Source organism: Mytilus californianus, unplaced genomic scaffold (assembly GCF_021869535.1).
Source record: "Mytilus californianus isolate M0D057914Y unplaced genomic scaffold, xbMytCali1.0.p SCAF_8, whole genome shotgun sequence".
In the NCBI taxonomy this organism is placed as follows: Eukaryota; Metazoa; Mollusca; class Bivalvia; order Mytilida; family Mytilidae; genus Mytilus; species Mytilus californianus.
Genome location: NW_026262734.1, coordinates 65,747,648 through 65,770,180, shown reverse-complemented (window position 1 = coordinate 65,770,180; position 22,533 = coordinate 65,747,648). Strand labels below are relative to the sequence as shown.

The 22,533-nt window shown below is 31.0% G+C and overlaps 1 protein-coding gene across 3 annotated transcripts in view; it reads left to right on the top strand.

Moving 5' to 3' along the window:
• LOC127710647 (synergin gamma-like) overlaps positions 1 to 22,533 on the top strand; it is a 41,178-nt gene extending 18,645 nt beyond the window's left edge. The window contains exons 8-19 of one of the 3 annotated variants that reach the window (XM_052216588.1): positions 129 to 249; positions 1,107 to 1,269; positions 3,414 to 3,900; positions 5,239 to 5,323; positions 6,411 to 6,520; positions 6,848 to 6,886; positions 12,944 to 14,692; positions 15,109 to 15,191; positions 15,839 to 15,989; positions 17,058 to 17,114; positions 18,772 to 18,863; positions 19,790 to 22,533. In XM_052216588.1, coding sequence (XP_052072548.1) covers positions 129 to 249; positions 1,107 to 1,269; positions 3,414 to 3,900; positions 5,239 to 5,323; positions 6,411 to 6,520; positions 6,848 to 6,886; positions 12,944 to 14,692; positions 15,109 to 15,191; positions 15,839 to 15,989; positions 17,058 to 17,114; positions 18,772 to 18,863; positions 19,790 to 20,032 — 3,380 coding nt within the window. In that variant the 3' untranslated portion in view covers positions 20,033 to 22,533. Of the gene's footprint in view, positions 1 to 128; positions 250 to 1,106; positions 1,270 to 3,413; positions 3,901 to 5,238; positions 5,324 to 6,410; positions 6,521 to 6,817; positions 6,887 to 12,943; positions 14,693 to 15,108; positions 15,192 to 15,838; positions 15,990 to 17,057; positions 17,115 to 18,771; positions 18,864 to 19,789 lie in introns of all 3 variants that reach the window. The other 2 variants (XM_052216587.1, XM_052216589.1) reach the window with 2 other exon arrangements.

Genomic DNA, 22,533 nt, shown 5'->3' with positions numbered 1-22,533 from the left:
TCCATTTAAGAATATGTATAACAACTAAAATAAATGAATCAAAAGTTACTTAATATACTGATAGAAAAAAAAATTAATCATATGTTATGTTTTTGACGGTTGGTATATTTTAAAATTCTTTATGTCAGGGCCAGCAATGAGACCAGAAGAGACAACACCGGATAAGAAAGATTTAGGTCTGCCTCACTGGTGTAAAGATGAGACAAAGATACCTGAACTATATAAACATGTACTGGAGGCTAGTGTTGTGTAAGTGTTTTGGTAATTTGGGCATGCTTGTTTATATGTTTATAATTTTCAATGTTTTGACAAGTTCTATATTCTATATGAGTCAATCTTATTACAAATTTGTGTGAATAATCATGATAATCCAGTGAAATAGGATTAATAGTCAAATAAAACTTTTTCTTGAATATTTTTTTGGAGAGGCAATACAGTGTTTAAGGGTCTATGATCAAGATTAGAGTTTGGAGGCAGGAAACAGGTGTATTTTTATTTTTTTTGGGCTGACTCCAAAAAAGCTGAAGACGTCATTTTGCTGGCACAGCATTGTAGTTATATTAGATTGACAGCAGATTGATGAATTTACATCTTTTTATGTGTTTAAATGGTATTGTATACAAAATTTTCAAGTTTTAAAATGAATACAAATTTATGTATGTCTTAAAACATAAAAGTTTGAAAACAAATGAAATCAATAACATTTACACAAATAGTATTTAGTCATTTGTAATAAAGATCTGTTAGGTTTAAGATATTTTCTAATTTAGGTGAAGCTGTTTAAAGTGTTTTTATGTAAATATTGAAAATATAATGTAATCATGTTCGAATTCCATACTGGACAAAAAATCATATACAGTGTTGTCTGTTTTGATAGTTAAATACAAAATAACGTAAACACATAAAAACTTATAATCTATAAACAGGTATCTAAACTATATTAAACTAAAATCAATGATTAGATATGATCACAAAAATTAACAGTCAATTATGCCTTTTGTGTTCCCCAATAAATTTCATGCCCAACTTCCAATATAAATTCAAAAAATATAATATTATCACAATCTGCGTTTGTGAATTGAACTTCTTATTTCTATTATTTACAGAGAAGATTTAATACAGACAGATCGTTTGTATCCTATACTTATCCTGAGTGGTTTACCAAAGGAGGTTCTTGGTCAGATTTGGTCGATGTGTAACAAAATGACTCCTGGTCAGCTGATCAAAGAAGAGTTATATCTTATCCTAGGGTTTATTTTTCTAGCACAGGTAAGACATGTTGTATGAGTATTCTTTAGCATAAATTGTACCATGGGGTGCAACAAGTGGAGCAGGAACTGTTACATAATTTTAAGTTTTCTGTGTTGTGTTTTTTTGAAAGTTGTTTGTCTTTTCATTATTTTTCTTTTCTGCCATTTATTGTCTGTCTTTTAAACTTATTAGGGCCCCGCCTAGCGGCGGGTCGCCCTATAGTGATCAGTCTGTCCGTAACAAATTGTGTCCGTTCTATATCTAGAGAACTGTTATAATTTCATACTTTATACTTGACATGTATATTAACAAACACCAGAGGGTGTGTCATAATGTTTGTACAACTTCCTAGGTCAAAGTTCAAGGTCAGCGGGGCCCACAGAGATGGCTCCCATCTCAATGATGTCTAGTTGTGTTTGGTTGCCACTTTGATGTATTCTTCCTCTTAATCACTGATAATAATAATAGGAACAAAAGGAAATTTGCAGTTTTTCTTAGGACACATATTTAAATAACAAAAAAGTAATAGGTAAATTTAGGGATTTCATTGGACCTCTCATCATCAGTGTGCTTCCTTTTTGTTTCATAGGGTCACTGATTTAATATGAATTTGATCATGTTTAAAGATAAAAAAGTGAAATTGATATATATATGTCTGCCTATGTGTAGTGACAACTGTAAATTATACCTTGTCCATCGGATTTCTTATGATTAAGAAATACCAGGCGTTAGAATATTTATAAAGTGCCTAGAAAATCAACCTAACAATGTTAGAGTAGATCTGATTCTTTACTTCCTCCCCGACTGGGGCTGGAACCTGTACTTTTCACTTCATACTTCTAGGACAACACCGCCTAACTTTGTGCAGACGCCTTATCCCCTACTCTAACTATAGCTCATAAAAATCAGCTTTAGTTTCGGGAGGTGTTACCTTCTGGTAGGAATTAAACAAGGACGTCTAAACGCAATACACAAAGTATTTTTAAGTGTACAGGAATGATCATCTACTCTTCAGTATAATAACAGGATGCTATTCTATTTTTAGAAGCATACAATCACTGTAAATTTATTTATATATGTCTGCCTATGTGTATACAAATGTATATATATATATATATAATTTTCTTTACACCATGTTTGGTGTTTAAATTGTATGATGTTTTAGAAAATTGGCATAGCTAATGACACCATTTTACATCAGACTGATGAAGGATATTTGTTATCCAAAATATATACTATATAATTATATTTTTTTTATTTATTTACTGCCTACAGTATCATCCTCCATAACAAGGCTTTGAGGTAGACCTAGGTTTTGGGTGAAAACTCTTTAAATCAATATTGTGTTTGTAATAATCAGTTTCATCAATGGATTTTTAAAAGTACTCATATGAAACAGACTTAATACAATCTGTTTTACTTTGAATATATTTTTTGAAATGGTTATCACAAACAATACTTATGATTTTTAAAGACTTACCAGTATATCACATAACCTAATTCTACCTACTTAAGAAGATGTAAATATACTGAGTTCAAAAAGTTTAGCAACAAATATTTACAATATTTAAAAATAATATATACTTATTAACACTACAATAAATAAATGATTGTACACAAAGAAAATAAACCATACAGGGCAATTTTTCACTCAACGACAACTTGAATTTTATTGTTTCAACTTTGAAAAATATTTATTTAAATTTTTTTCAATTTTAAGATATGTGTTACTAAACTGTTTTTACTCAGTGTATTAGCCACTCTAATGGGACAAATATATTTGCTGAGGATTACTAAAAGTACTGTCCTTTGAATGTTGGTCAGATTTAAGCCAGAAATAGGCTACTTTTCATCCTTATTTTTGAAAAACTTATTTCGAAACAGTCTTTGGTCAAGTAGTAATGGTAGATAATACTATTAAACTCTTACTGATTAGATTTATATTTTGACTGGGGTTTTGCATTGTAATATTTCTTTACATGTGTGAGTAAAACGGTGTAATTTTTTGTAATGGCTGTATTACATGTTAAATTAGAAATGTTGTGTGTTTTATAAATTCAACATTTTACTTAGCATATTTGAGAAATTTTGAAAGTAGTTAATTCAACCAAAATGTACCTTTTTCTTTAAACTTGTTTTGAATTAGTGTTTTTATTTTACAGAACCAGCAACCACTTAGTATTGAGTTACTACACAGGATACCCCATGCTCCCACTCCATTCTTAGCCCCACCTCAGCATTCTAGTCAACCCAACCAATTCAGTCCTGCTCCTACTCCACCAATTAATCAACCAACCACCAGTCAGACTTCTAGTGCTCAACCATGCCAGCCAACAGGGATGCCATCAGGTATAAATACAGTTATCAGTCAGATACCACCATCATCAACAACAAATTCATTTGGGCAGACGACAGTTGGCATGACAACTAGTGGTAGTCAGGGGCCGATAACTCCTATTCCTAGTCTGCCAGGACCTATAGCTGGTCCCAGCACAGATAGTTGGCATTCACATAATATAGGGGCTCCAGTAAACCAGGGAGCTACTGGTAATCAGACAACGGTTACTATGACAACAAGTGGCAGTAATCTCAGCATGGGTGAGGACGATGACTTTGCTGATTTCCAGGAGGCTCCAAAAATAACAAAAGGTGAGTGTTTAAGGTCCCATAAAAAATGTTAGGTATAATACACAAGCTTTGATGGTGAAACGATATCATAATTCATCTTCAGTCTTTATAATACTGTGGATTCATTTTTTTCGTGGTTACCAATTTTCATGGATTTAGAGAAAACTGTAGTTTTGTGGATATTTGATTTCCTGGTTTTGCCGAAATCTTCATACAAAAGTAAAGTAAATTTGTACTTCGATGAACATTTGAATTGTGGTTTACCTTCACTCACAAAATCAACGAAAATTGGTATCCCACAAATGCAAATAAATCTACAGTAATCTCTCAATCTAAGTGGGGAGCAAGAAGGTGAACTGTGGTTTATTTTTATCAATAGTACTGCTTAAGTCGATGCTAGGGGCCGTCTTGACCTTGTTTTAGGGTATGAATGATTCGTTCATTGTTGAAGACCCTACATCAACTGTCAAGATGAAGAACAGGAATAAAAGCCCTGTTCATTGATAATTTTCTATGTTTTCTATGTATTGTGTGCGATTTTGTCCCATGTACATTTACTCCATATCCTTTCATTTTCTATTATATACAAGTGCTGACCAGTTTCCCTGAAGTTTGTCAATTCCATTTTAACTTTATGAAAAGATGTTCAGATCACCAACTATCCAGATTTAGGGGGATTTCCCCCTGACAGGTGTTGAAATATATACTTCATCAAAGTCATATAATATTCGATTAAAAAATACATAATTATAGGTTTCATATTGAGAGAGAATTGGATATCGCTTGATATCAACTCTAGTTATTTAATTTCAATAGTAATGAACAAGCCTGTGAATGTAATAAAATTTGTCTATAAGAAGATTTCCAGGTGAAAAGTGTGACTGTTTTGTATATTATTGAAGAAATCACATATGTTCATTGCTATGGACGAAATGTACATTGTCTTAACCTTTGAAAGTTATCAATGACTTAAAGAATAGCCAATTGAAATGTCGTAATATGGTCTCATGATGCTTGATAAGCCAGTCAAATTAATGTAGTTTTTGTATCACTCCATGCAGTGTGATAGGAGAAATATCTCTTCATGCAAGAAATATATAACAGGTCACAACCATAAGAGAAGACATGTTTAAGAGATGTAGTAGGTCCTCTTATGCTTAAAATCCATCCTGGAGATTTTGAAAAGTTGGCAGGTATGGATATTATAACAAGTTTTAGTTGTTGATACCTATTTCAATGGAATAAAGTTAAATCTTAGGTTAAGTGACATGAAAAAACTGTTTCACCTGAGCAATATTGATTTCAATATTTTTAAATGAATATTTTTAAAAACATAATACTTGATAAACTTATTTTCAGAAGTTACTAAAGTAAAAATTACCAAACCAGCTGGAGCCAAAGAAGATAAAGTGAAACCTGTGTCTGCCAAAGAAGACAAGAAGGAGTGAGTTATAGATAGATTTGGAATGATGAAATTTGAGTTGAGTTGTTTCCATTGGCCACCATTTTGGAGGGATAAACAGTTGATTTTCTTAATTGACTAACCAAATTGAAACATGGGATACATGTACACACAAGACTGATAACAGATATTTAATAGATCATGATAATGAATTAAGCAAGGTTAAAATAATAATAAAAATTGTTCAGTAAAAATAAATAAATGCACATGTACATGTAGGATATTTATATATCAGAATTTCATTTTAGAGATTAGTTTTTAATTACAGAAAACAGATATTTTTCAAGAAAATTGATCCATGAATTATTCTGGAAATAAATTTCTGAGTTACCAGCCTATTTGTTAGTTAAATGATGTGTTGTGTGCGATTATGGGAAAGCAATTATTTGATCTAGAAGTCACCATACAGTATTCAGCAATAAAGATTTGTAGGAAAAATAGAGTATAAAAATAAATCTCAGATTTATATCTAACAAGAATGTGTCCATAGTACACGGATGCCCCACTCGCACTATCATTTTGTATGTTCAGTGGACCGTGAAATTGGGGTCAAAACTCTAATTTGGCATTAAAATTAGAAAGATCATATCATAGGGAACATGTGTATTAAGTTTCAAGTTGATTGGACTTCAACTTCATCAACAACTACCTTGACCAAAAACTTTAACGTGAAGCGGGACAGACGGACGGACGAACGGACGCACAGACCGAAAAACATAATGCCCCTAGGTGGGGCATAAAAAAGAGGCGGAATATACAAAAAGGATTATTAAGTTGAAGAAAAACAGCAATACCATGGCAAACAAAGAAAAATGAGGAAAAGACAAATAAGAAGATTCAAAAACATAAAACTGAGCAACATGAATCCCATCAAAATACAAGGGTGATCTCAGGTGCTCCCAAAGGGTATGCTTATCCTGCTCCACATTTGTCAACATAAGTAGTAACGATAGTTCTTTGTTTCTATTTTCTCTATTTTTTATTAGGTGATACCTTCAATTTTCTTTATGTTTTTATGTATTTAACTGATACCTTTATTATTTACCTGTCTACATTATTTTTGATACAGTTACCTTTATTCTGTACCACTGCCAGATGATGAGCTACCTGAGCACCAGCTCTCTACAGAACAACATTACTCTAATGTCAGCAACTTCTTTGGTAGTGACGATTCCTCAGGTAATTTGAAAGTCATAAATTAAGCATCTTTTTCTATTGTAATTTCCTGTTGATATTTAACTTTATTTGAAAATTTTTGCTTTTCCCTTTTTTGTTGTACTTTATTGCTTTTTTAATAAATTTTAAACCCAAAATAAGATGAAAAATATGTAACAGAGAAAATCTTACTCAAAAAACTTAAAATATAAGCATGTATGCTGGCTGAATAGCTAAGATAAATTCAGTATTTAAACAATAAAAGAATACTACAAACTTGTAACTAATATATATATGTATATGTTTTATAAACTCTGACAGAATGTGTTACTGACAAATGCTCCGATACAGTTTCAGCAGTTCCCAAGAAAGTCCTAAGCAATACTAAAGGTAGTACTGATGCTAAAACCCTGCATGATTTTGGGATATAGTCTGATTTTCTATTTATAGATGTGTATCTTATCTACTAAAACTTCTTGTGGTGGAAATTGTATACTTAATAATTTTAATACTCTTTAAAACTGAATAGACACATTGGATAATTTTCTACCAAATGCCCAGTAGTAAACTGGTATTCTAAAGTGATGTTCTTCTTTTGCTTTGTTAACAAAACCATGTTCTATTTCTTGGGAAAAAAAATTATATACACATTCTTGACATTGCAATTGAATTTGCAACTTCAGTTTTATTTTGAACAAGGTCGTTGATCAAAATGGACATTTTTGTGTCTGTTGCATTGGTCACTATGAAACTAAATAACATTTTGAAAAATCCATATGTGTATGTACCCTTTAAATCGTAAAACACTTGTTTTTTTTAAAAGAATTTTAACTTCATCAAATCAAAATTCTGAATTTTCCTGTTAAATTGAAATTAATTCTGTCATGCTCTATTCTTATTATTTACATAGGTAAGCATTATCTTTGTCAACACTTTACATCTCGCATATGGCGGGTTTAAAGATATGTATAGATTATTAGATTTTCTACCAATTTGGCGAGAGAGAGCAGCAAACGGGCAAAAAAGTGTAACATTGTCGAGAGGCTGATATTTTACGATATCTATGTGTAGAAAACAGCATAATCTTTTTTTCATTCTATAACTGTTCTTTTCCACCCTCCTTTAGACATTTTTACGATTATTGAAAGTAAGCTTGAAAAAATCGCCACACACATTGTGACGTCACTGATAACTTCTCAGACATTGTGACATCACAGATAACTTTTCCTCACACATTGTGACGTCACTGATAACTTCTCTTCAGACATTGTGACATCACAGATAACTTCTCCTCACACATTGTGATGTCACTGATAACTTCTCCTCAGACATTTTGACATCACAGATAACTTCTCCTCACACATTGTGACGTCACTGATAACTTCTCCTCATACATTGTGAAATCACAGATAACTTCTCCTCACACATTGTGATGTCACTAATAACTTCTGCTCAGAATTTGTGACATCACTGATAACGTCTGCTCATGTCTCAAAGCTGTGATACAAACATTATAAAGCAACTGAGTAGGGTGATAAAGGCAAAGTGACGGACGATAGTAACAATTATAATGCCTACTCATGTTAAAATGTGCATAGAGTATGATATAAAAGAATTTTTTTTAAATAGATTCTAGTGGATGAAAATAGAAATATAAAGGTAAAATAAAATAAATCCATAATGAAATAATAAATTTAAGTGATTTTTTATTTCTTTAAATTTTTTTTGTATCTTGATCTTTTTTGCATGTGGACCATTAAGGAAATCAGACTTATCCCTGCTCCCTATGATCCCCTGTACTGCAATGTTAAATGATGCCTTGATTTAGATGAATGAAGAAAAGTATCAGGGTGATATTTTTGCTGCCATTTTTTATCAATTGATACAAGTTCTTTCCTTTAATGACAGTTTTATCATTTTCCTTGAATAAGTTGTTAGACAACATTTCTTTGGTTAAAATACTTTTGGTTGGCTCACACTTATTTTTGGCAAAGTTAGTTCCTATTTCTTACTAAAATTTACTTGTCTTTTTTAAATCTGATAGGAAAAAAATATTATTGCAAATCAAATGAAACAAAAGTTTAAATGGATTGAACAATAGGAGATGAATCTGTGGAAAAGTTTCATTTGGTTTGCAATAAAATATTGCCTGTTCATATATCTTAGCAAACTTGGTTTTTCAAAATGTAATTTTATATCATATTTTCTAATTGCTATTTTTAATGATAAATTTCAGAAAAAAAGTTACATAAAATTATGCTTTTACCTTTTTCGTCTTTCTAAAATCCAACCAACTAAAATTAAATTAGTATGACCATACCATCAGATTTATGAAAAGTAAAGAGCAGACAAGAATAGAAAAACAAAGGATATGGGGTATCCATCCATGACACAAAATCAGTACATGCACAGCAAAAAACACACAAAAAGCAAAGAAACAACACTTTTATTGCTGTTTTTCATCTTAAAGTCACAGTGAGGCCCTTAACACGGTGAACATTGTTTTATCTTTTTTAGTCTGTCATCAGAATTAATATTTTGGTTAGCCAATAAGAAAAGCTAAGGATTGATATTTACTACCTTTTCCTGTGTTCAATAGTTTTTCTTGATGTGAAAAAATAGTTTTAAAAACACTAAGGGACAACTCTTTTTCTTAAAGAATAAAAACTTAAATAAATTTGAAGTACATTTTATGAAGGCCCAAACTTTTTTGGGAAATGGCTAATAAGTTTTACAAATGTATAATGCGTCTTTATTAAATTCAAAGATAAGCAAGTGAATAAAGGAAGGGACTTGTTTATAGACAAATTGTGTTCTGAATATGAAGCTTTCTGAAATGCTGATAAACAAAACAAAGCCTTTTACATTTGCCATCATAAATGCTTTGTTTGCTTGAACGAAAATAATATCCAGCTTGAAATGATAACTTTGCAGTTGGTTGATGAGGATGTTGAGGCCAGAATAAAAAAAAAAATAATCTATTGCCATAGGTTAGAAATTTGAAATAAAATTGAGAAGCATTAAAACCAAATAAACTAATCCTCATTGCAGATTACGACAAATACAGATTTACTGTTAACATGTATATTTTCACAATTTTTTTGTTGTTTTTATTTAAAAACAATTTCAAATCATAAACTTTACGTAAGGAGTTAAATTTTGTGCCTTGAAATTAGGGTGTGCTCTTCATTTCAATATTATTGAATTGTACAAATTATTCGTGCTTAGGAAATTTTATCACTTTTTATGTGATTGTAAAATGTGCTCAAATAACTCCCATGTTTACAGTATTTCTTTGGGGTAAGTTAAGAACTTTTGCGTTGGTCTTAATTGTTAGAATTTTAGATAATTTATGAATAGTATAACATTTTATTTGATATGTGTTATTTAAAAGTTTATCTGTATAATGATTTGTTAGCAGTACCATCACGCAGTGCACACAACCTCTTGCACAAAATCTTTTTTTTCATGCCCCCACCTTAGTGGATGGGGCATGCATTAAGGTTTACCCTTGTCTGTCCATACGTTTGTTTGTCCAAAAATTGGTTTCCGTTCTCTAACTTTAGTTTGCCTCAACCAAATGTTATGAAACTTACACACAATGCTAATTTCCAAAAAACTCAGATCAAGGTAGAATATTGGTGGCGTCACTTTTACAGTTCTCTAGTTATGTCCCTTTATAACATTATATGCAAGCAAGGATATCATCTGTATCCCATGTGAAATGCTTTGAAAAAATTATTTTCAATATTAAGATAAATTTTTGCTGTTGAGATAAAACTCAGATAAAATTTATTGGAGGTAAAGTTGCCTGAATTGAGCTGCATCATAGGACAATTTCAATTTCAACAGTCCATATTTTATAAAGAAAACATCTTTAACAATTAAAATGAAGATGCAGGGTATACCTCAATGAAATATAACAACCCCATCCCAGTTGAGCAGATTGAGATGGAAAAATAACTTACAGAAAGATGAAAGAAAAATTTAAGAAAAAAAGGGGTAAATAATTTTTTCCAATAGTGCAATTTTCCTTATTAACTAATACTATAATAGACTGAATGTATATTGAACTTAAGATATTTTGCTTCTCCTATTCCTCTTCTTAAAGTAATGCATGATTAGAACACACCTTTGTAGAACTAATCACTCAATTCTAATGAGCATCCTTTTTAGTAGTATCAATTTATCTGTAATTTTTATAATATTTTAATTTTTTTATTGTTGACAATTTTGACATTTTTTTATTTCTCTGAATGCTTGAAATAACTCCAAAACATTGAATTATTCAGAAAAGACAAAAACAATAACCAATGATTTTATTTTTCTTGGAAGAACCTAATAACTTTAGTTAATTTGATCTAACACTTAAATAATAATCAGACTTCCTGAGTTAGACATCAAGTGCGGGAAGTTGTGGGTTCGAACCTCGGCCGGGGTCAAACCAAAGACTTTAAAAAATCCGCTAAGTAAGCAGCATTACAGAGAAAGAGCAAAAACTGGTCGGCTCAGTATCAGAATAATGTGTCTGGGTAAGGTGAGATGTGTTCCTGCAGACTGTTGCCATTTGAACAAGCACCAAAAAAATGTGGCTTAGTGTGTTGGTCTAGTACAAAGCAGGGTTAATATTCATATAACATTATCATGTCCTTGTCCTAAATATGCATTTAATTTGCTGCTGGACGTTAAACAGCCATTGATCATTATCATTTTTCATTTTCATAAGCTTGGTAATTCAAGATGGTTTTGATTGATTGTTTTTCTGTCTAATATACAGGGGCTCTTTTCACAAAAAATCTTATGACTAAAATTGATCGTAAGTTATACTGAAATGTTCATGACTTACGAGTATAAAGACTTACGAGTATTTATACTCATAAGAAGATTTTTTTGTGAAAAGAGTCACAGTATGGTAACTCAAGTCATGATAATATTTTAGTAATCAAAGTAAATTGGATTGTATTTCTCATTGTTATCTTCCCGTGCAGTGTATTCTTTAGGATAATCTAGTATAAAAACTGAAAATAATATCAATTCTGACAGTTAGTGTAAATTTATTTTTTGTTGTTAGTTTTTTTCCACATCATGTTTTTACCTTTGATGATTCTAAAAGCGTGTTGACAATAGAAATGAAGCAGTCATATTGTAGGGGCACGTGTCTGACTTACAGTATTAACTGCCTTCGTAAAACTTTAAATATCCATTTCTATCATTGTCAGGTTTAATTTTATCTGATCTGATCACTATGAAATAGCTAAAAATTGTAAAACATCAAAACAAAATGATTTGATGTTTTAAAATGAAATATATGGAGGAAATGAAAATGAAGAAATTGAATTAACATCATCAAGTGTTGTATAACTTGTATATTATACAATGAGGCATTTACTATAAATAGAGGGAGAAAGGAACACAATGATACACAAAATAAAAAACATCCAGAGGTCACAGTTGGTTCTTTTACAATAGAAAATAGTCTTTTCTATATTGAAAGCTCTAAATTGTCTTCAGGTCAGACGTCTAGCCAAATCTCCTGATTTTTTAAATGATTTCCCTCATGAGAGATGCTGACTTGACTTTTGAAATCCTCTATTATGGAAACTAAATACCTCAAAGCAGGAATTTTAAGGAGTTGAATTGGCATTTAAGCCCATATATACTCATTCAAAACCATAGTATATAAGATTGAAAACACTTTTTACATATATATGTGATGCATAGGTCCTCTTGTGCTTAAATTCCCCCATGGAGATTTTCCAAAGATGGCAGGTATGTCCTGAGTTTAAAAAACATTGCTAGAATGAATTAAGATGATCAAAGATTCAACATCAAGTCCAAATTACTGAATGAATTATTTTGCAATACTGTAAATTTAGAAATTTTTGCGATGTTTTTATTACTGCGAAAAATCAGACAGTATCAAGTTTGCAAAAAAAAAAATGCATTCAAGAAAATATCGCCTCCGTGTGGGATTTTCTTGCTGTGTTGAAGACCCATTGGTGGCCTTGGGCTGTTTTCTGCTCTTTGGTCGGGTTGTTGTCTGTTTGACACATTCCCCATTTCCATTCTCAATTTTATTCATAATTTTGGAGTGATTTTCCATCACAAATTTTTTTTAATCGCATTAATTAGATCTCACACTTATTCCAGTAATCAGTGATTCGCAATTATTAATGCATGCAATAATTTCTGAATTTACAGTATTCAATATATACTTAAACCTGAACAGTAAAGGCCATATTTTATTCAACTGTTTTTTTTTATACATCAGTGGGTCATTCAGAGGGCTTACTTACTACAGCATGTACAGTACAGGCCATTCTGTTTTATTCAGTTATTTTGCAAGTGGTCAGTTGTATTTGAAGAATTGTTAAGTGGCAGACAAAAAAAAAATTGATAACTGCTTAAATTCAAAGTTTGAAAGAAAATCTGTCTTTTTACTTGTAGGGGCCTCAACACCAAACAGTATGGATGATGATTTTGACGATTTTAAATCTGCAGGTAGACCTAGTGACAGTAGTCAGTTTACATCATCAGAACAGTCAGAGAATGAAGACTTCAAAGTTTTAGAGTCTTACCTGGACGACTTTAGTAATAAAAAGAAGGATATTGAAAAACAGGAGAGTCCATTGCATAGGCCGATATCAAAAACTACAAATTTACCACCAACAGCATATAACAACAATGTCAACCCAATACCAGCAATCAAAAGTCTTTGGCCAAAGCCAGACGACAAGAAAAAAGCAACAGCTACTCCAAAGGCTGTTACATTAACTAAAACTACTACATTTTCACCACAGTCATCAGATTCTGAGTTTGCTGACTTTCAACAGGCTCCCCAGGTTGTTACCAAGGACGATAATTTGTCTGCATCAAAAAGTGCAACTGACCTCATTGGAGATGAGGACAAGTATGCAGCATTTAGGACTTTGGAAACAATAGATACATCAGGTCCATCTATTTTTGGTAAAGGGCAGGATGATGAAGGCAATGAGGCTGAGGATGAAGGTGAATGGGCGGATTTTCAAAGTACAGAAACAATTGTTGCAGGTGATCAGAGTTTGTCAGATAATTTGTTCGATTCTGCAGCAAATTCAGACTCAAATAATGATTGGTCAGGTTTCAGTGGTGCAGCAGGTGCACAAAAGGAATCAGATATGATTAATAATCTAGCAGTAAATACAACAGCAAATGACGATTGGTCAAATTTCTCCACAGCAAATCAGAAACGTGAAAGTGATGATTGGGCAGACTTTCAAGGGCCTTCTCAAAATATTGTTGACAGTACATTAACAGTGACCTCATCCATCGATGAAACACCCGCACCAATAATTTCTGTAAGTCAATCAGACTTGGTCACTGTGAAAAAGAAGAATTTACAACATAATGAAATATTGGGACTTTTTAAACCAAGAGATGACCCATCTGTTTTGACTTCATATAAACTACCAGACTTGTCTCAAGATGATAACGAAGGAACAGCTAAACAGGACAAAAAAGGGTATCTTGAAACATCCATAGACCAGCCAGCACCTTTTCAGCAAAACTTTCCCACGTCTAAGGTAGACATTAACCCACCACAAAACATTCCAAAACTATCCGTTGATGATGATGATGACTTTTTCAGAGTTCCACCACCCATGGATGAGGGTGTAGATGATGAAGATGAATACGGTGATTTTAGTCGAGGATATGACATTGATGATGTTACACATACACCTCCCCAAAATACGCAAGAAAAGAAGAAAATTTACTCCATGTACGGCATGGAATTCACAACACAGTCTAAATCCACAAAGGAGAAAACTCACAAGAAAACAGACTCTGATTCGTCAAATCAATTTAACTTCGCTGCTGACAGCGTACAGTTTGACACTAAAATAAACAAAGGACTTAAACCAGAGGATACAAACTCAGTATCAAGTTTAGAACTGCCATTTTCTAAAAATGTTCTGAATGTGAAGGATAGTGACTCAGTGTCTATTTCTAGCAACGAATTTGCTGCAGATTTCCCACAGATAAAGACTTTACCAGACTCCAAATCTGTTGACAGTTTAGATTTGAAGATTTCAGAACCAAAGTCTGGGGAAAGTAAATCTGCAGACAGTTCTGACATGGAGGAGAAATCTGAAAATGATGAACAGAAAGAAGAAACAGATGCAGACAAAGTTACAGAAGAAATAACAAGCAAACCAGGTAATATAAAACACAATAGACGCATTGTGTTGACAGGCTTTTGATGGAATGAATGTTACACTTATTTGAATTTCATCAACAGATTGGAAAAACTAACTGAATATTAGACACAGTCTAGAGCATCACAGGTATAAAAGTCGTGAATAAAAGGGGATGTGGGGTATACATAAATGAGGCAGCACTACTGACATCTGCCATGGAGGTCATTCTAGTTGAAAAATGGTCTCAGTGGTACAGTTCACACAAGGTGATCCATCAAAAGTTACTCTTCCTTGTGAATGTGATACACTGTGAATCAGGGTGATCGCTGGTGATTAAAGAACGTAATTGTTTTGAACAAAGAATGAATCTGATATAGAATGTAAAAAAAAAAAATAATTCAGTTATTGTTTTTCACTACAGATTTTATATTTTAGATGCAACTAGTTTTGGAGGACCTACCACTAAGCCTGTTCTATTGTTTGGTGACCGATACAGTGGTATCATGGATGATATTACAGTAAGTGTACAGTGGAACCTTCAATTAACTTTGTGCTTAAAATCTTCATTGAAAGTTCATGATCTTGATTAAGGTCTGCTTTTATAGTTTAAGATGCTTTTTTTGGTCCCATTGTAAGATTAAACAAGTTTCTATTGTCCTTTATTGAGTGACATATTGTCCATCTTGCTTAATTTCTGAAATCAAGTGACATACTGTGGATTCACTTATTTTCCTTGGTACCAATTTTCGTGGATAGGGACACAAAATGTTTTTTGAGGATGCTTCATTTAGTGCTTTTGCCAAAGATTGCATAACAGCCTATTTGAAATTTGTACTTTGTCGAACACTTGAATGAGTGGTTCAACTTTATCTACAAATTCCCCAAAATTGACACCCCATGAATAATAATAAATTCACATTTCATGCAATATGGTCAAACAGTTACTTAACTGAACATTTTGTAAAATAAACAATAGAAATAAAAGTCATAGTAAACACACACACATGCTTAACAAATCTTACATAACCATGAGTTTGAGGGTTATCATGAAATAACAGTAAATTAAACTATATTTACTCAGACTCAGAACATCATACCTCTTTTTCTGCATTTAAAACCATAACTGAAGTTATATAATGATTGATGGGAAATTTTTATTTTGCAGGGTTCTGACAAGTATGCATATGAATGGCAGAGGTGTTTAGAGAATTGTTACAGAAATATTAAAGAAGCTAATAACATTTTTAACTCTATCAGTAGTTCTGGTGTCTGTAATGAGGTTATAAGGTCAGAGCAAGGGACAGAATATGTACAGGGTAAGGAGGTTATATGATAGTACTTTTAGTTATATTATTTGTTTTTTAAAAATATGGATAAAAAAAATTGATATGAAATATATATACTCAATAGAATAAACAGATAGATTGATTGATTGTTGGTGTTTGAACATCACTTTCAGTACTATTGGCTATATAGTGGAGACCATCTTGGTGGAGGGAGCCAGAGTGCCCAGAGAGAACCACAAACAGCTGATCTAGACCACATGTTGTCAGAGTAAAACACAAAATAAAAAACCTGCCCAGTGTTACTTTCAACAGCATGATCCCTTACTTTAACAAGGAAATTAAAAGACGACACATAATTTGGAAAGCAGGGTCAAAATGTGCTTGCTCCTACAGGAAGCTAGCTAAGGTAGCATCAGCCTTTGTTCGAATTCTGCTTCATAGGAGAACAAAAATTGACACAATACTTTTAACAGGTTTCATGAAGTCTCGACATATAATTGAATTGAAATCTCTGTATTTGTGAAAGGCCAGTAAGTATTATAATTGAGACCCTCAGAAAAAGTACCATTTATAATAAATGAACAGAAAAAAACAACAAATATTGTGTGGAAGATATATCCTTTCACAGGCTAGTGTAATATGGGTTGATTTAAGAAAGCTATTTCATACTGTCTATTATAATATAATAATAATAATGATATTATTTAGAGTGCTTTATATATATATCACCTCTGAGTCTAGTTGTGTTAATATTTTTTTAGTTAATACTAAATTTAATAGTATGAATATATGATACATAAAAAAAAGTAGAAGGAATCACCAAAAATACTATCAGTACAACAGACTGAATCATCTAACATACAACTACTCTGAAAAAAAACACAAACAAACAAACACAAAAAATCATTTAACAACACATGGTCAGACCAATAAAAAAATAAAAGATCACACTTAAATCAAAGCAAGGTAAAAATATGTATTGAAATTTAAGAATTGTAAAAATATACGGCACTGTTATTTTGTCATTTTTCAGGCAAATAAAGAAAAATTGAAATGTTATGTACATACGTATTGTTTAAACATATGATATCATTACAGGTATAGTGGAAATTTATAGAATTGTTTGTAGAATAACAGTGTCTATGAAGTCAGCAGGTAAGCTGAGTTCACAAGTAAATGATAGTTAATTGATATAGAAAATATTTTAATTTAAATATATATGAATATTAAAGTTTAATTGTCGAAATCCGGATATGGTGTACAAATTTTTGCACCTCATGTTTGCGGTATACCATCTTTTCCATAAATTTATTGTTTTCTGTTTGGTTTTAAATTAATATGTAAGATCCATTTTTTACATCTGGTGATCAATTTATTTGGCAATCCCCAATGGCAGTCAGCAGGGTTTAAGAACATCAGTTGGTCGACCTGTTAGTCAAATGCGTTTTGTTGAAATATACTGTTTCACTTTTTGGTCTTTTGAAAAATGTTGTTTGTGCTGTATTTAGACCCCTCTACCAAGAATTTTTTTTTACATTCACACGTATAAAAATTGATTGTGGTTTTTATCCAACGCAATCATAGGTTTGAACGTTGTTTTCAATTTAGACTTGTGAATATTAAAGTTTGATAGACTTTTTTTAAAAAATAAACAGATTTCCATGCATATGCATTAGTATGACAACTGAAAATAAACATTTACTGTAGATTCATTTATTTTCATTGGTACCAATTTTTTTGCATAGAGGAAAACTTTTCATGGATATTTGATTTTGTGGTTTTATACTTTGTTGAACATTTAAATTTGTGGTTCATATTTACCCATGAAATCCATAAAAATTAGTATCCAATGAATAGATATTTTCAAGGTATAAAACATAGTTAACACAAAAGGTCAGAAAGATGTGTGTTCCCATATAAGATGTATTGCAACTATTATATATGACTAAAGGGAGATGTGGTATGGATCAATAAGACAGCTATCTAACAACTAAAAACATTCCGAAATATAGTTTTCACCATTAGTCAAGTGACTACATTGTATACTATTTGTCAAGCATCAAGTATTTTTGGATGTAGAATTAATAAAAAAAACAGGGGAACGTGATTCCATAAATCTTCAACCCTTTGATCTTTTTTATAGAAGGAAAAAATATAAGATATAAATTTTTCTTGAATGAAAGAATATTTTTGAAGAAAAGAAATCAGTAACACTTTCATTTTCAATCTTCCTTCAAGAATATATCCAGTATTTAGGATTAGTTGGGCTGACAATGGCATTGGGAGGCAAATAATTTTTGGAAACAGAATAATGTATTCTTTATGTCGTGTAGTATTATCACAAGCCAAAAAATGACTGCTGCCTTTTTACAAAAATCATCAGGACAAAGAAAAATGTATAATTTCATTTATTGTGGTTTACCTATAAACTAGGAAATTCATGAAATTAGTATCCCATGAATAATAATGAATTCACAGCATTTCATTACAAGAAAAAACAATACAAATGAATGCTTTATATATATATATATTTGAAAAAATTGAAAGCAAACACAATATCGTCTCGTTAAACACTGTTGTTTTAATGTTGCTTTTGTTATAAGTTTCCTTAGACATGCATAGAGCTGACTTTCAAAAATAAATTCATGATCTTTTAAAAGTTAGTTACTCTTGCAAAACCATTCAATTCATACAACTTGCAGGTAATATAAAACTATTTAATTTGATACTGCTGGATTTTTCATAGTTTTTCTTCCAATGTTATATATATAGACAGTTTACTTAAATTGACATTTTTTACAAATATTTATAGCTTTAAGTACAGACAAGCTAGGTCAGGTATTGAAGGATGTTGACCTGGTATGGAACAACCTTGCTGCCTTTTTAGTAGGGGGTAATATAATGGTATGTATAGTAATTTGATTTTTATAGTACAATATGTTACAAATTTATTCAAATTTTGAAATTTTATTTTCACCATTAAATATTGCAAGGAATTTCTATTGTTACTGTTTTTACTTTAAATATACTTCTTACAAAAGGGTTAGAAAATCATATCTATGACTTACAATATAAATGTTTTTTTTTGACAATAGATGCTTTTACCAAAGGAGTACGGCCGACATGATCATATACTGTCATTTTGATTTTGTAGTAATGGACAATTTCTGAATATTTACCTACTTTCAAGACCAAAAACAGCAGAAAATTAACCATGCCTTTTACATATATAAAAATAAGGAGATGTGGTAGTATTGCTAATGAGACAACTATCCATTAAAGAGAGTGACTAAAGGTCAAAGATGAGAACAGGTCACCATTAATCCCTTAGCAATGAGCCATGGTCATTTTCCAGTTTATTGTGGGAATGTTTTCTTATGCATATCCACACTAGATTCTTTGCAAAATGAACTATTTTATCAGACAAACAAAATTATTGTTCTAATCAAAGAATCAATATGAAAATTATCCATGAGTGACTGAATAACACATTAATTCAAGAATTTGCATAAAGCATGAGTGATTTGTGATTATTGTTCTGTCATGAATTGAATATTTTTTAGATATTTGAATTACTTGATTTCGTTATAGATTTTAATTACATTGAATTTTAATGTAAATAAAGTATACATAGAAGATATTCAAGGAACTATACATTTTTATACAGGTTCTCAATTTGTTTTGGTCAACTTCATGGATAACCTCATAACAACACTTATTGAATTACATGATTTATTTCACATGTGAATTTATCAATTTGTATTAAGAGAAATCACAGCATTTCATTGCAAACAAATGTAATCATTATATTTTTTTCTCTTTTATTTAAGCCTGATGACAATGCACTAAGTTTTAAGAACTGCCTTCTGAAGTCTGATGACGTGGCATCACAGATGAGATCTTGTGGAGTATGCCTGTTGGACGTGGATGTCAGGAGTAAAGATTTTAACACAGATGAAGAAGCTTCCAAGTTGACATATGGGGGGAGACAGTATCATGCTACATGTGCTAACTTCTGGGTGAACTGTGTTGATTCAATGTTACCTGCCCTGAAATTACCTGAATTGTTATGATGTAGAACTGAATATGTTTTTTGTTAAAAAATTTGAATATGCTCGTATCCTGCCATTAATGTCATATTAGATTTAAGGTTATTCCATTGAAATAGATGTGACAGGGTAGGAAGAGAAATTCTATTTTTGAATAAGGGTCGTAAATCATTCAAGGTTGTGTGTCCATTTTATGTATGCAATTTACCCAAAGAAAATATTTTGGTTGTAAGGGGATTTTGGAAGTCCCTTCCTACCCTTCCACACCCATTTAACAATTAGGTCCTTAAAAACATTAGGCTTAAAGACATTAAGAAGGATAACTGACTTTTTGAAATATTTTTTTTTTGCATTTTATAGCTTTAAACAATTATATGTTAAAATGTTTTGTAAAAGTTGAAAAGTGTTTTTTTTTTTGTCATTAGTAAATTGATTTTTTTATTGTTAGATAAGAAAAATCTTTTATAAAATGAGGCGCAGAAAAAAAATTATATCTTTCTTTAAAATTTTAGATTGGAATTCACAAAACAATATTTCTTTAAAAAATTGTAAATCATGAAAGTATGAATAGCGAAAGAATTGTTTTCCCCCCAAAAAATTGAAAAAAAACCTTATATAATCATGATCAGTGAGTTGTACACTAGGGTTTTATCCTGTATGACATTACGGATTTATTTGTTTCTAACAAACAATTAATTTTCAATTTGTAGTGAAGCAATTTTGTTATAAAGAATAAGAATCTATAATTTATGTGCTTACTAACTTGGTTAATTTTTTTTATTAGGTCAATATTTCAGAATCTTTGGTAATATCAATGATATATGAGTCCTCTTGTTATGCATGTTGAGAACAATAAATTTAATTTATTAAAATTTGTGTCAGTGTAACCTACATTTTATTCATGAGTGACTTTTGTTAAGTTATGCTTTTTGTTTCATCTTTCGTCTCTAACTATATGTTAATCCTAGACATTTTGTTACTGCAATTCCTCATTTATAGTATACAACTGATTATCAACATTAAGGTCACTGTGACTTACATTTTTGATTGTTTGGAGCATCTGTGTATTACATCTAGATTGTGTATTGTGTGATTATTAGAAAAGATCTGTTAATTTTTTTTTTTTTAAAGTTGATGACTATAATTAACTGTGTTATTTGCATTAATTAATAGTCATTTCAATGATGTGATACTTTAAATATTTCCTTCTGTTTCTTAAACACATTTTGATTCAGATTTTGGGTACAAAAGAAGAGCCTTTAAACACAGCTGATATAATATGTATAGGTCAAAGTTGGGAATATATCTAAAAGAAGGGATAATGAACACAAAAAGTAACAAAATTTAAAAGTGGAAAAAAATCAATTATGGCGATATTTTTTTTTTTACGTCTATGGAATCTTTCTCACAAATGTAACATTATCATGCTATTATGCACCTCCATATTGTTTTTTATCAGCATAAGTTATGGGTTTCCCTTACCAAAGCATGGATTTGAAAGGGGCAGGTGGGTATCATTTTGTGAGCTTTGCTCATAGATCATCCAGTTTAGTTTTCATTGGCTTAGATCAACTTAATGACAATTTAGGTTCAAAGTATATTTATTTGATATCATTTGATCCTATGGATTAAAAGCAAAATCCATCCTTGATCTAAATGTAAGTGGCCAAAAAGAGATTTGATTAATGCATTAATCAACTACTTCAGTTCTCTGGAAAAACATGTTGAAGACAATGAATTATTCAAGGATAAAAAAGAGATTTACGAGGAAGAATCATAAAAACTGAACTACTATTACTAAAGAAATATCTTAGAAACAAGAGTTATTGTCATCTTTCATCAACCAACATCTATGCTACTTTGAAGATGATTGTTTTGGACATGCCACTTTTTTTTATATAAATATGGAGCATACTGTATAAATGACATTTGTCTATATATGTTTTACAGATTCATATAGATCTGAGTCTAAGTTATGAACATTTCAATATAAGTTGCAGTCAACTTTCATGGTAAGATTTTATTGTGAAAAGAGCCCCTGGTATTTAGCAGCCTGATACTTGTTCCTTTACTTGTTTTAATTACTCTAATTTCTGTATTCACCATAATTATTTCTTAAATTACAACAATTTTATATAGAATTTTCTGAAGAAGTCATGCTTAGAATGTATGTGAAAAATTGTCACAAAAGATGGTTGCTTAACTCAATGTTATTGATAAATACAGGAAAAGGAAAGAATTGGACAAATTAAAATGTCTGATCACAGTTTACAGAGCAGATCTAGTTGTATATGATGTAGGGATGACTCAAACCCTTTATTTCATAGATTTACAGAGTAGTAACAGAAATATTAATTGTTTAAATGTGTATGTTATTCTCAGATATATTGAGCCAAATATGAACAGTGCAATATTGTTGTTTTGTAATGTTTGTTAAATTACCCATCATGTTTTGAAACATTGAAACACATAGTAGTTATTAAATTATGAAAAAAAACTAAGCATACTGCTTTATTTTTTTTACA